This window comes from Seriola aureovittata, chromosome 13, assembly GCF_021018895.1.
Source record: "Seriola aureovittata isolate HTS-2021-v1 ecotype China chromosome 13, ASM2101889v1, whole genome shotgun sequence".
Taxonomy (NCBI): Eukaryota; Metazoa; Chordata; class Actinopteri; order Carangiformes; family Carangidae; genus Seriola; species Seriola aureovittata.
The window spans coordinates 8,787,655-8,801,138 of record NC_079376.1 but is presented as its reverse complement, the minus strand read 5'-3'; the positions used below and the strand labels follow the sequence as shown (position 1 = coordinate 8,801,138).

General features: G+C 39.6%; 2 protein-coding genes across 4 annotated transcripts; both read right to left on the bottom strand.

The window, feature by feature from the left end:
• Positions 1-59: 59 nt before the first annotated feature.
• On the bottom strand, positions 60-4,713 carry spmap2 (sperm microtubule associated protein 2). Of its 2 annotated transcripts, none has more exons than XM_056393726.1 (7): positions 4,697-4,713; positions 3,762-3,837; positions 3,608-3,669; positions 3,461-3,518; positions 2,409-2,535; positions 1,430-1,589; positions 60-945 (listed from the first exon to the last, which is right to left on the bottom strand). In XM_056393726.1, exons 2-7 carry the CDS (start codon positions 3,821-3,823, stop codon positions 704-706), a joined length of 711 nt encoding a protein of 236 aa, XP_056249701.1. In that variant the 5' UTR covers positions 3,824-3,837; positions 4,697-4,713; the 3' UTR covers positions 60-703. The 2 variants fall into 2 exon arrangements, with proteins under 2 accessions (XP_056249701.1, XP_056249700.1); XM_056393725.1 differs by lacking the exon at positions 4,697-4,713 and adding an exon at positions 3,934-3,994.
• A 1,264-nt stretch (positions 4,714-5,977) lies between these two features.
• Positions 5,978-13,433, bottom strand: shda (Src homology 2 domain containing transforming protein D, a). Of its 2 annotated transcripts, none has more exons than XM_056393724.1 (8): positions 13,184-13,433; positions 12,052-12,301; positions 11,760-11,861; positions 11,405-11,567; positions 10,621-10,878; positions 10,350-10,524; positions 9,183-9,302; positions 5,978-7,222 (listed from the first exon to the last, which is right to left on the bottom strand). In XM_056393724.1, the coding sequence occupies exons 2-8, from the start codon at positions 12,295-12,297 to the stop codon at positions 7,036-7,038; spliced, it is 1,251 nt and encodes a 416-aa protein (XP_056249699.1). In that variant the 5' UTR covers positions 12,298-12,301; positions 13,184-13,433; the 3' UTR covers positions 5,978-7,035. The 2 variants fall into 2 exon arrangements, with proteins under 2 accessions (XP_056249699.1, XP_056249698.1); XM_056393723.1 differs by having other exon boundaries at positions 13,211-13,431.
• Between the last annotated feature and the right edge of the window lie 51 nt (positions 13,434-13,484).

The window sequence follows — 13,484 nt, the reverse complement described above, 5'->3', positions numbered from 1 at the left end:
TCTAAGCTGGATTTAAGGACCATATTAAAGAAAAACACACATGGACTCCAGTGTCTTTTCCCCCTTGTTTCATTTAAAAATGATCGTTCATATTTCAACATTTCACTGTGGCGCTGATTCACTTCTGCCTGCCTGATGTTAACAATGACTAAGAAAAACAATTTAAAAAGTGAAGGATGTGGCTACAGGATGTGTGCTGCAGGGTGTCTCAATGCAATTTCATCTGCTATCAAAAATATCTCCCTGGTTGTTTGTTTTATTTCATGATCCAACTGTGACGTTGCTACAATCAGGCAAGTCATCTTGTTCATTATTACTAATGGGGCACATGAGCACAATGGTAGCTATTAAAAATGCATTATACACTTAACACAGGTGTGAGTAATGTGTTCAGGCGGTTTTTGATCGATGTCTCAAAACCACTTCCACTCTAACCAGCTTTATTCTAAACCTTTCCTGACAAGTTGGTGTTTCCAAAGTAAACCAAAGACTTGAAGGGGTTGATCTTCATCATAATTGGGCAGAAGATAAATTGTAGTTGGGTCACAAGTAAATAAGATCATACACAGTATTCACATAACAGCAAATAACAGGCCTTTGTCATTTTGCATGGAAAAAAACTTTATCACAGTTAAACTCTTGGATGAGGAAAAGGAGAACAATCAACACCTCTCTGTGGACCAGACACATGGCGTCATCGTTCCTACTTTGAGCTACACTTGCGAGGCAGAGGCACACAGAGTTGCTGTATCCGAGGCGAGGGACTGGCAGAGCGTGCAGCCCGACTGACGACGTATGGGTTGTATCCTTCGAACAGAGCCTTCCTCTCTTTAGGAGTGGACAGCTCAAGAAGTCTGTGGCTGGCTACATGGCTTCTCGCTGCTCTGGAGACGGGCCAGCACACTGAGCGCTCTCCTTCGAACTTGGGGTGGTCGTGCTTAGGGGCTGAAAGGAAAAAGTAATCAAACTGAGGTCAAACAGCAAAATAAACCCGTGGTGATGCCATAATAAAATAAATATAATTTTTAAAAAATAGACCACATTTTGGGAAGAGGTAGATGAGAAGATCAATGCCATTTTTTGTGTAAAGCCATAGCCAGGAGACTTTTAGCCTAGCTTAGCACAGTGGCTGGAAAGAGAGGGAAACAGCCAGCCCTCAGTTTTTGTGTGGATTAAAAGAAGAAGATATAACGTCCTGATTAGTGAGCTTTAGAGGAACCGGTAGGCAGGTTTTCTTACTTCACAGAGAGCCACACTAGCTGTTTCCAACTGTTTCCAGCCTTAGTGCTAAGCTAAGCTAACCATCCCCTGGTAGTAGCTTCATATTTAACATACAAACATGAGCTGATGATGAAAATAAGTGTTTCCCAAAATGTTAAACATAAAAAAAAAAGGTCAGACACGTTGCACTATTGACAGACTAACTTACTGGAAAGCAGCTCTATGTGTGCTGATGCTTTGCAGGGCAAGTGGGTCATGGATACAGGTTTTGATTTGTGGCCTGAGCCCTCCAGAACCTGCCTTCTCTTTGGCTGGGCGAGCTGGCAAATCCGTGAGGTGGCGACTGCCGTCTGTGTCGCTCTGCTCAACTGCAGTCACATTTTAGGTCAGGGTGAGGATTGTATTAAATACAAAAAAAAGGGCACACTATCAGACATGAGCTCTTAGGAATCAATCAGACAAATGAAATTTTGATTAATTCCACTCGGCCTTCATCCAGCTGCATAGAGCATAACACGCCAAGCACTTCCAATAGCAACTGAACAAGTAAGAGTGAGGATGACATTGAAATATTTTTAGCCACGTCAGCAGGAATAACAATATCTGTCTGATGACCCACCACTTTGGCAGCAGTCTTGCTGAATTGTCAGAAGTGTAAGTATTCAGGGCAGTTTCAAGAAAGTTATACAACTGATAAAACCTTGTTGTCAGCGTTTATCATATTTTAGTAAAGTGAAACTAGGTTGTTACTCATATATTCCATGCGTTATTTCAAAAATAAAAAGATTAAGTTGCCTTAAAGTTAAGGTTTTACATCTTGTTTTCATTCAGACATATCTGAAAGTTGGATCTAAAACTTGTGAGATGTGCTTATTGCTAAAGGGACATGTGCAAAACCAACAATACCTGATACCAAGCTTGAAGATTACAACACAGTTGTTATCACTTGTGCGATCAGTAAAAATAAAAAAACTGAAACCGCAGAGGGCAAAGCGACAAAAAAACAAACAACTATTGCAGCAATAAAAACCAACTAAGACAGGCTCACAGATAATCTTTAAGGACATTAAATTTAGTTTGCATACTTTTTAAATATGTGCCACTGTGGCCTCATGCCAGCTTGTGATCTAACGCATACACAGCTTTTTCTCAGGAAATGTGTGAGTGTGTGTGTGTATGTTACGCACAGGGGCCAACAGTTGGCGGTCCGGCTGCCAGCCAACTGCAGGAACCCGAGGTTGAGCAAGGCTATGCAGCCGCTTGGAAGGAACAGCCCTCAGAGCCCATTCACTCACCTCCCATATGGGAGAAAGTCTGTGGAAGGAGAGAGTAACAGGTAGAGCAGGAGGTAGAGGAGGAGAAAGAAAGGAAGAGGGGTGATGAGAGCATGAACAAAGAGTAAACAGGAGGGAAGGAGGCAGGAAGGCAGATAAGAGCAAAAGACACAAGATGAGGATAAAAAACACAGGAAGAAGGAGATGATTATTTAATAAGATTGTATAGGTACCTTGTGGAGTAAAACTGTTTCAATTTACATGCATTGTTACTCACCAAAACACACTGTGTAAATCTTTGAGGTCAAAAAAACTCGTTGAAATGTATTTCCTTCCTCATAAAACATCTGTGAAGCTGCTTTTTGAGAAATATTTTAAACGCTGCTCCGTTTACATGCATGTTTGCCAGCTTGGGATCCCATTTATAAAGGCTTTACTAGAGGTCAAAAACTCCACAGGGTCCCTTTAATGAGATGACTATTTTATCAAATTCAATACTAAAACTTTGGTTTGGTTTAGTGATTCTGATATATCCATAAAATACAACATATTAGACTGTCTGAGATAGAACCGCAAATGTCTGAAATTCAGCGTCTGACATTAAAAAAATTATTGCATAATTGCATGTAAAAGCTGGTGTTCGGTTTGTGGCTGCCACAAACAAATTAAATGTGAAAATTCTGGAGGAATTGTTCACGGTATCTTAACACTGAGGAAAAAGGCAATGTGGTACACCTGACATGACTCTTCCTGTACTGGTGGAATTAGTGCTGTGGGAATGAATAATATACTGAATTTAGAAACACAGGATGAAGAGTGAATCACATGTATGATCGATCATTTTTTTATAGAAAGAGGACAAGGTAAAAAGTGTAAAAGGTACCCAAAAAAGAAAACACACATGCATTAGTAATTAGCCATCAGCATTATTCGGCAGTAATAATAGTAGAACTTATTATATTTACGTGACTTGAGTGTAGAGCTTTTTAGTTTTACACAGCTCTGACCAGCGAGGGGTTAACTCTGTGAAGAAAAACAAGGATGCAAAGTGTCACAAAAAAGAAAACAGCTCAGGTCAGGTTGTAAGTGAAGGAAAAAAGTGAGAGATGTACCAATTTTAGTGGTGGATCCGGTCTTCTCAGGTGGCAGCTCATCCAGCCAGTAAACAGAGCGACTGGAAAATAGAAGAGACCTAATCAGAGAAAAAGAGGACAATGGAGAGACAGAGATAGAGAGGAGGAGGAGGAGGGGGTCCATCAGGCCTACCGGTCTGGATATCTGAGTCGGTTGGGTTTGGGTTGGGCAAGCTGATGCGTCTGAGTTGCCATGGAAACAGTTGGCACTGTTGGGGAAAACAGAGCACATTGCAGACTGAAGAAAATGTTTTGTTTCACACATCCAGTGAGAAATTAACAAACATGTAAAGCAGCTGGCTTACTTTATATTTGTGGACATTGTGGGTTATAATGTAACTGGAAAGAACATAATGGCTGCCATTCAAGCTAGACAGGAAACAAGTAGTTGATTAATTGATTAATTGAATGACAGAAAATACATTTTGATTATCGATTTAAGTGTCTCTCCATCCAGAAAGCCTTTAACTTGAATCTTCTGGTGTACATACACAGAGAATGGACATCTTGTGTCAACTTACAGTATGTATTTACATAATAACAGATTCTGGATTTTTTTTTAATGAGGGAGAATTAGTAAAAGTAATTTTTTAAATAATCTTGAAATATTTTTTGGTGGAAAATCCACATCAGACATATGGTATAATTTAAAACAGATTATGTTTCTGTGTCTTCAATTGTTTAAGTCATCTATTAGAAATGCACTTTTTCTGAATTATGTCACTGTGAATATGTAAATATGTTTGTGGTTGGGACTGTTGTATATGTTTATTGTGAAAACAATCAGGCTTTATCTACTAAACTGTCTAAAATCTTCCCATGTAGCCTACTACACTCTATTGGTACAGTACAGTGTGATTTTTATCGATCAAAAACTTTGGTTTATTCTAATTCTTTTTTAATGTAGGTCACATCCTCCAGCAACAACAGAAACCAACCACACAACGGATTTAATCTCTAGCTGGTTACATTAATAATCCATAACCCGATCAATACACAAACACCACAGATATTTGCTGGACTTTAACTTATAACGATACTTTTTTCGTTTCATTCTACAATGTTTACCTGTCCTGCACCTGCAGTTGTCGTGGGGACACCTGCCGGTTGCTAGGGTGTCAGGTGACGTATAAGGGGCACAGTATACCAAAGATCGTCTCTACGCAGAGCGAGTCAGGATGGCCAACTCCACCTTCCCGTGTCCTGCAGTAAGGTAGTTCTCAGTCAGTCATTCAACCATAAAAGAAATGAAACCTCTTGGGCAACCGATACCAAACATCCACACTTCCGTCTTCTTTTATGTGTTGGTATTTTTGCTCCAGAAATCATGTGTCAAGAAAAAGTGGCAGAGTGAACTCTCTCCTCTCAGATGGATTCAGATGACAGTGACAATTATCTTGAGATTTTAATTGAGGGATGTTGGTTGAAATGTTCTTTCATTCTTCAACCTTTATTTAACTTATAAAGTTTGGTCCTATGTAATAATAAAAATAATAGCAACATTTAGACAATAAAAAACTTCAGAAATTGCCATCACAACTGCCTTAACCCAAAAAATCTAGTGGACTCAAATATATTTTTTCAATCAGGAAAGAAATTAGGTGATCTATAAATGTGTAATACAATAAAATAAAAACATTTTAAAACCAAGGGGAGTTTTCATCAATCACAAATTACAACAGGAGGAAATGTTAAACAAGAGCACAAATTTAACGGCAGCCATTTAAGAGCACAATATCTTTCTGTGGCTGTGGGGGATTCAGTGTTAAATTTTCAGCTACTATCTTGACTAGTTATTATTTCTTATCTCTTACAAAGGTGGTAAAGTCTGAACTCTTTTACACTAAAGTTGTGTGGTTCCAGTGAAAGGGTTGGAAGATAGGGCATTTGAATGGGATGTGAAAAATCAGGCACGTTAGTGGTGTTGAGATAAATTTAGTGCCGATCCAGTTAATCTGGATCTGACAGATGTGTGGGAGAGGTATGCGCTCTACTGAGTGCCATTCTAGTTACATAACATTTTCATCTGTACTAGAGGGCTGGATGATGCATACATGTTCAAGCTTGCAATCCCTAGTCCCAAATCACAGCAAACATGCAAGATCAGCACCTCTCTCGTTCTTACCTTTACTTACCTCACCTCTAACAGTAAAGAATAAACATGACATAATTTAGATTTCTCTAACAGGCCAGCAGTTTTAAAGAACCTAAACTCATCAATCTTGCACCAGGTTGTAAAGGTGTTGTGTGACATTTATGTTGAAGCCCACTACGTGCAGTGAAAATCAAAACTAATAAATATAAAATTGATAAATCAACATGGAACATAAATCAACAAGGCAAAGACCATTTAAAAACAGGCAACACCTTTATTTTAAACAGATATTTAAAACCTTATAAAACAGCACAGTAAATAACCTACCAAAGCTTCTTTAATAATCATGATCACAAAGCCACAAGCTTTCAATATAATACTGTAGTTATTATTCTCTAAACTAGTATTGCAGGAGCCTGTTATTGTGTGAAGTTAAGAAGTCATGTCTGTCACTTTCTGTTTTTCCACACATTAACATGACGAACTGAGGAGAACACTGCAGGGCTCGCAGTTACAGCATCATATAACATTCACAGGCCTCTGAAGCACACAGTGAAACCCAGAGCCAACAGACAGCCAGGGTTAAATATGTAGTGTTTGGTTGGTATTGTAACTAACATTTAAAGGATAATAACAGTGTTGCTTGTAGTTATAGTACATTTTTACTGCATTTTCTACCATCTATTTCTAGTTTAACTGTCCGGGCACCACGTCTGTTATTTTGTTTGATCTTTGTGTAACTTTAAAACATAAAATTCACATAAAAATAACTGCAGCCTTGACCGAGAAAAATCAACCTGGATTAATGGCACAAGCTTAAGCCAAAAGGAAACACCACTATTATCCTTTAAGTCACCCGGTAGTACAGCCTATCTCTGCACTATTGTAACAGAGACAAATCTCCATGCAATATTCTGTAAATTCTACTGTCTTGAGACACCGCAAGACTATAGTTTTTTTTTTTTTTTTTTTTTCTCTTTTACCTAAAAGTACTCAGCTATTGATCTTAATATCAATGATGGCTGATTTTCAGGAGTCCGTGGTATTAAAATACAGGAATTTCAGTGATCATACCAGTTCACAGGCATAGGTTCATGAGGCACTGAGCTCTGTTGTTAAGCTGCCAGTGTAGTTACTGGGGTTATGATAAAAAGAAAAGGAAAAGATGGCACCAACCAGTCCAATCTCTTGTGAGTAGTGCAGGTAGAATGGCAGTGAAAAGGCATGTAGGGAAAGGGGCCAGAAAGAGGGAAATATTGAGTATATATTGTATTCAGTAGCACCAGGAGGAAGAGTTTGTGGTTTGTCAGTGTCAGAGGGTCTGCACTATGACAGGATACAGCAGGGACATGTGCTCAGCGCCTCTGATTGGCAGCTTGTGTGTAGTGTAGTAGTGGATGACCTCGGGAATGGTGGAGAAGGGGGGGCTGTTCTCCCCGAGCACATAACGCCCGTCTGCAGACTGAGTGAACTTCATGTGCATGAAGCCTTTGCAGCTCCTGAGAAAGAGAAGGACAGGAGAGGTGAGACTTTGGTTCAATCAAAGCTGGAAGCTCAAAGTGCATCTGTGGGGATTGTAAAGCTATGTCAGACTAAGCGTTCACAAAAACACAAAAGATTCTTGGTATCGTGCAGATAAACGTGGCAGTGAGTAACTGATCCCATCTGGAAGAAACATGTTTAACTGTATTTCTGAAACAATTACGGTGCACTATTCGCACGCACAATTCTGGAAGTAGACAAGGAAATAACATAAGTTGGGACATCCGTCTCTCGTTACGATCACAAATTTGTATGCAATCTCTTTCTTACTGTAACAACCACGCTTGGCTCCAAAACCCCAGTCTCCAATCAAATTTCTTATTTGAAAAACTGGGCTACATTAGAGCGTTTCAAATATATAATGAAAAAGAAACAAACACTGAAAAGAACGTGATACATGGGGAGTTGGCATTTAAACAGTAATTAGTATTTGTGCTCATCACTATGATGCAATGAGGGAGTTGCTAGTGTTATCCCATCTCATTATGAGTCTTTGATCACAGCTGGTCTTTTATAGAACTTGGCATGTGTTTCTTAAACTGCTTAATGTTACAAACCATTGTGTAACTGATGTGTTCAAACCTGAAAGGGCAGCATAACAAGACAGCACAACATTTACATCAATCAAGTGCTCCAGCTTTCTCTTCAAGCTGTACTTGTTTGTTTATTTTACACTAACTTTACTAATAGTTCAATTTTGGATGTTAGGTCACTTTTGCTGCTCAGACTTTTTTCAACGTCTTTTTTTTTTTTTTTTTTTAATTTTCTCCTTAATTAAACAGCTGAAAATGAAGATAATTCAGAACAGTTTCATTAGCTTGCAGATGTTGCCTACTTACAAGGTGTTGTGTACACAGGCATGTAAGTGGTGAAAATGCTCTTTTTGCAGTCCTCACGAGTGCAATTTGATTTTGTTTGCACTCTCTTCCCATGCATCTTTTATGTCTGCACTTGTTAATTTTTTGATAAAAACCCTCCTCCAGCAGCAGATTTTAATTCCTGCTCTAGTTTATAATTTTCATTTCAGCCAATTCCATATAATTTCGTCAAACTTTATATGGTTGGTAGCTACTTGCTAAATGCTACAGGAGATATTAAAGATCTGACTAGCTATGTGTTTAACCACATGTATGCTCAGATTGATAAATGTGTCTTATTTTTCACTCCTAGTACAAAAAGGTGTAATTCTCAGAACTCTGATGAATGTGGACCCTGGACTCAAAGTGAATACACTGAGATTTTAGTGAAATCTTCAGTTAGTGATCTACTGTCTTCTTTGTGACATTAACAACCAGCTAAATGCATTGTACTCCTACATTGAATGATTATTTGATTTTGTCTGGCTACACAGCTCCGTTCAGTTCAATCCGATCAAATTACAGTGCTCCCCTGCTCACTGTGTCAAAGGAGTACACATATGTGAGGTCAGGAACTATACCCAGCATGCGGATGATCTCTCTAAAAACAGCTGCTTTCATGCTGATTTGATTCATGCAGGCTAAACACTGTTGCAGAGAGGAAAATGGGGGATGGGGAGGGAAAGAACCCCGCAGATAACATGGGTGGATGGGAAGAGAGAGAATGGGAAGACGGTGAACAATTAAAAGTTGCCTCAAGGCTCAAATCTGAAAATATTCTCTAACCACCCAGAGACTGCAACAATACCCAAAAAGGCAAAAACTGGATCAGATAATTTTGGCAACAGCGCAGTATACTGGGTTAGAATTCCCCTTTAAGAGATTGCAATGATATTTCAAATGAAGACAGTATGAGGAGGATGGTTTTTGATACAGTCTGTTAAAAATAGATTCAAATTCAGCACTGAAATGCTACCAACTGGTACACAGATGAGAAAGTCGAGATAAGCGGCCCAGAATTTGTTCCAAGTGAAACAAGAGTGTGACTGGGAGCGTCTACCTGAGTGAGAGCGAGTAGTCGCAACGGCAGGTCTGGCTGTTCCTCACCAGGTAGGAGCTCTCTTTGCACAGAGTCAGTAGAGTTTCTGCCTCCAAGCGGCTCAGGGCTCCATGGTACCATCTGCAGGTGACCAGAAAGAGACATAGCAGAGGACAGATTTATCACCACGGACTGGCCTTTCTTCTCGTCACACTGTCCTGAACAATAGTTAATGTCATACAGTCCTATTTATAGCATCATGTTGCTTCTTTATTCTGGATGTCTGTGGCTGAAACACACTACAACACCTACCCCATTAAGTTTTCTTGTTAACAGACAAGCATTATGTTTACACCAAGAATTAATCACCAAAACATATTGTGTGAATCTGACAAATATGATAAATATTTTTCTTTTCTTCCTTTCCAAAAATATTTTGAAGTTTACAGTTCTCCACTAATGGCAGAGCCTCACCTTTACATGTTGCCATTTGCAGAGTGAACATGGTAATTAATGTATAAAAGTAGATTTAACACCTTGTGGTTGTATGCCTCTGCCAACCAGTCAACTTGCAGTTTACATCCATGTCTGTCCAGACTCATAATATATGTTGTGAAGTTTGAAGGAACTTAATAAAAGATATTAAATGTATTTTATTTTTGGAGGCATAATGAAATTTTTCCTCTATGATTCATGTGTTTCATCTATGACTGCTGTCATTGCAGAAAGTCAGCTTCCTTTAATGTGAATAATGCATAGTCAGTTTCTATAGTGAAGGAAACGGCTCAATAACCTGTGCTGTATGTAAACAGTAAATGAGGATGATAGGAGCCTAAATGTTAACTGCTTACACTTTGTCTCAGATTTTTAAACAAAACCATGAAGAGACATTGTAATAAAACAGACTGGAGTCAGCAGCCACACAGAGTAAGATGCTACTAGAAGAAATAAAACAAAGTACTCCCAAAAGAAAATAAATCTAATACTTTGCTCTGATCAATAACAGACTTAAGTAATTTCCTCTGTATGCTCAAACATCAACATGCTAACCATTAAAATCCAGTTTGTCCCAATGGGCCTGAAAAAACATCTTTCCACATTTTCGTAATTTGCACACAGTGTAGTAAAAAGAAAAAACCACAGGAAGACAATCAAGACCATACACATAGAACACAGATGTCTACTTACACTTGTCTCTCCAGAGGCAGAGATGGATCCACCCTTTCTCCCAGTAAAGGAGGAGTGTCCCCGACCAAACGGAGAGTCGTTGAGTCTGCTGCGGTAGATGCGCCGCCTGTCTTGGTGAGCCTGGTCTGCTCTGTCTGAGCTCGAGAGCGCTCCCTTTCTGCACCTTCAAACTGAACTATGGCCAGACAACGAGACACAGCAGGTTAGTTTAAAAAAATGAATCTAAGACACATTTTGTGCAAAAATATATTCATAAAAACAGATAATTTACCTGCTAGAGCTTTAGAGATGTTGTCCTTCTTCCACTCCCACGGCTGGTCGTATTCATCAGCGGGCCTCTCATCATCCTGTGGGAGCCTGCTCTCCCTGCTGTCGATCTGGCCAAGTCCGCCCTCAACCTTCTGAGGTTGCTGTTGTGCTGGTGGAGCAGCTCGGTGGTGGAGACGAGTCCTCTCCTCGTACGGGTTATCATATAACTGGCCGGGATCTCCACTTCCAGACCTGTTAGTCATCATGCTGTGCTGCAGTTCTTCAAAGAAAGCAAAAAGAGTAAATGCAAATAAAAGCAATACTGAAACAGTACAATACAAATGAAAATATCCAGAGTTATTTTTTTTAATCCTGTTATCTGATTTATTATATCCAGTGAAATGCCAATGTCATTACATATATTCAGCCAAAATTTTCACTCCCCACCATGAATTCCCATCACTATAAACAGTATTTTGCAGTATACTGCAACCATTTAAGAGAATATATTATACCTTTTTTCCACCTTGATATTCAAAGTTTCTAGAGAAAAGTAAAATTTTCCACTATTCAAGTGTGCAGTCAACACATTTACAGGATTTACACTGGCAGTCAGTCTGTTCCTACTTCACATGATTTCTATGATTTAAAAAAACAATGTTGAAAGGTCACACTTAGAGATCAAGGGTCAGCAAGTGAAGGTAAATGTTCAGGATACATTATGTTACTGTTTAACTGTCTCTATAATACCTTTAAATTTAGAGCTAACTAACTGACTAGTGAGAGATATACATCTTATAATAAACCTGAGATGATCCGCTGGGCCTCGAATGGCTCCATGTAGCTGCAGCAGTCTGTTGGTGCAGGTTTGGGCTCCCAGTTTGGTCTGGCTCTTGGGTCTGGACGGGCATCAAATGGGTCAGAGTAGTCTGTGTCAGTGTCCGATGCTGCTGGGGCAGAGGGAACCACCTTAAGAGGGAGAGAAACAAATGGTATAATAATTCAGTGTGACAACATGTAGGATTTATTTGCGTTGGGGGGAACAGCTAGAAATATAACTGTGTTTAGGTGTATGTGTGAGAAACTGAGATACAGGGCAGAGAATGAAAGGATAACAGGGGAAAAAAACAGTAGAGAAAATGAAACCAAAGCAAAGCTTACTGGTTCTTCTTGAACAGTCACAGGACTCAAGGGGATTTTACAGCGGCCAAACTCCTGAGAATCCACTTTAATTAGTCTGTGTTTGGGAGACACAACTTTCACCTGCAACGTAACATATCGAAACAAAACACTGTCAATAAAAATTCAAATATCACTTCAACACTTCACAGTGCTAGCAGAGGTCAACATGAGCTCAATATTTATAATCCAAAAGTACATTTATCTATTGACACATGGTTCAAGGAACACAACACACTGAAGTCATGCACATGACTGTAAAGGCAGGTCATACCTCCACACCATTGGGCAGCACTGAACCAAATGCAGGGAAAGTGGGAAGGCTCACTGTGGCACTACAGGAGCTGAAACTGCCATTCTGGTGCTCTTTATCTGTGTGTTGGTATGGGTCCTCAAAATCTAGCTCTTTCTGAGCTCTGTAAGCCCTCAAAATCTCACTCTCACTGTAATCTGGCCTGGGGGGCTGTGGAGGGTCACGCCTGCTGCCAAAGTTCAGGTAGTCCTTCAGCCACTTTGCCATGGATCTGGGGGAAGAAATGTTAAAACAGATTGCATTGAATAATTTTGGATAACAGGCTGTGAACACAAAAACAAAAAGTAGCCTTGATTAGGTATTTTATTCAATTATTAATTATCATCATTTCAACCATTTATAACCTCAAATACCAAATATTTGCCTTTTCAGCTTCATAAAAGTAAAAAATGTGTATCAAAAATTATATAGCTGAAGTATAATGGCACTAGGTCAGACTGAGACCGCAATTTTGAGACTGATAGCTTGTGACCATTTCTGATCATTTTTGATATTTTAGACACTACCTAACTTAGATGCCACATGAATCGAGACCCTAAAGAGCTAAGGTCTATTAGGGCAATCGGAAAGCAGTCTGGCTCTGAAGCTAGTCTGGCTGAAGTCCTATGAAAGCTATTTATCTCAGGTAGTTTGCTAGCTAAGTAGCACAAGTATACCCGGGAATTGTGGTCTGATTGAGGTTTTTCTTTGCTGACTAAGTTGTTAAATAATCAACAGGTCCCGTGAATGTACCTTCGTATGCTTAACTCTGATAGGTTTTCCCCTGGGGTAAAGCACCGAGTGGGTTTTTGACAAATGCTAGACGGCTAAGCTAACTAAGTAAGCAAATCACAGACAATCGCTAGTTAGCATTAGGGGTAAATCAGGAGGTTTCAATCAATTACTTATTCACATCAGTGAATTAAGGATAGCATTAAGTTCCAAACTATCCGTACCGATTTTAACAGTTGACTGCAATATGACGTTGTGTCACTTATTTTAAAAAATCCGCTTAATAGTCATACAAGTCCTACAATTGATCATCACCAATCTGTAAATATGCCAAAGCTAAGTTAGCTAAGTCCAGCTAACATCGAAGCGTCTTAACCGTTACCTGCTAACGTTACTTCTTAAAGCTCACCCTCTTTCTTTGCATTGACGGTTCCTGGTTCCAGTTATGTGTGTCTGGTTACCATTCGGCGTTTCGCTTTAGCTCTATTAGGCCTAAAAATAAAACATTGTTATCCCTGAAATCCGTCCTGCTTTCGAGGCAAGCAGGTCAGTCAGCTAACGTTAGCTGGACCAGACCAGAGCAGAGCGTAGGGGCAGACAGTCTCCGACACAACACTGGCTGGCACGGCGGACTGGCTTAAAGGGGAGTGGTGAGATATTTTTGGTGGGTCGACATTAAAGCT

Bases quoted from the DNA above. Each gene is read 5' to 3' on its own strand.
- spmap2 (XM_056393725.1), bottom strand. The intron at 3,519-3,607 runs GTACATCTCTCA...TTTTCTTCACAG, and splicing joins CGGATCCACCACTAAAATTG to AGTTAACCCCTCGCTGGTCA. The intron at 2,536-3,460 runs GTAAATATAATA...CTCCTTCCACAG, and splicing joins AAGCTCTACACTCAAGTCAC to ACTTTCTCCCATATGGGAGG.
- shda (XM_056393724.1), bottom strand. From the start codon at position 12,297: ATGGCAAAGTGGCTGAAGGACTACCTGAACTTTGGCAGCAGGCGTGAC. The intron at 10,879-11,404 runs GTTTATTATAAG...CTTTCTTTGAAG, and splicing joins GGCCCAGCGGATCATCTCAG to AACTGCAGCACAGCATGATG. The intron at 9,303-10,349 runs GTAAGTAGACAT...GGTCACCTGCAG, and splicing joins CTGCCTCTGGAGAGACAAGT to ATGGTACCATGGAGCCCTGA.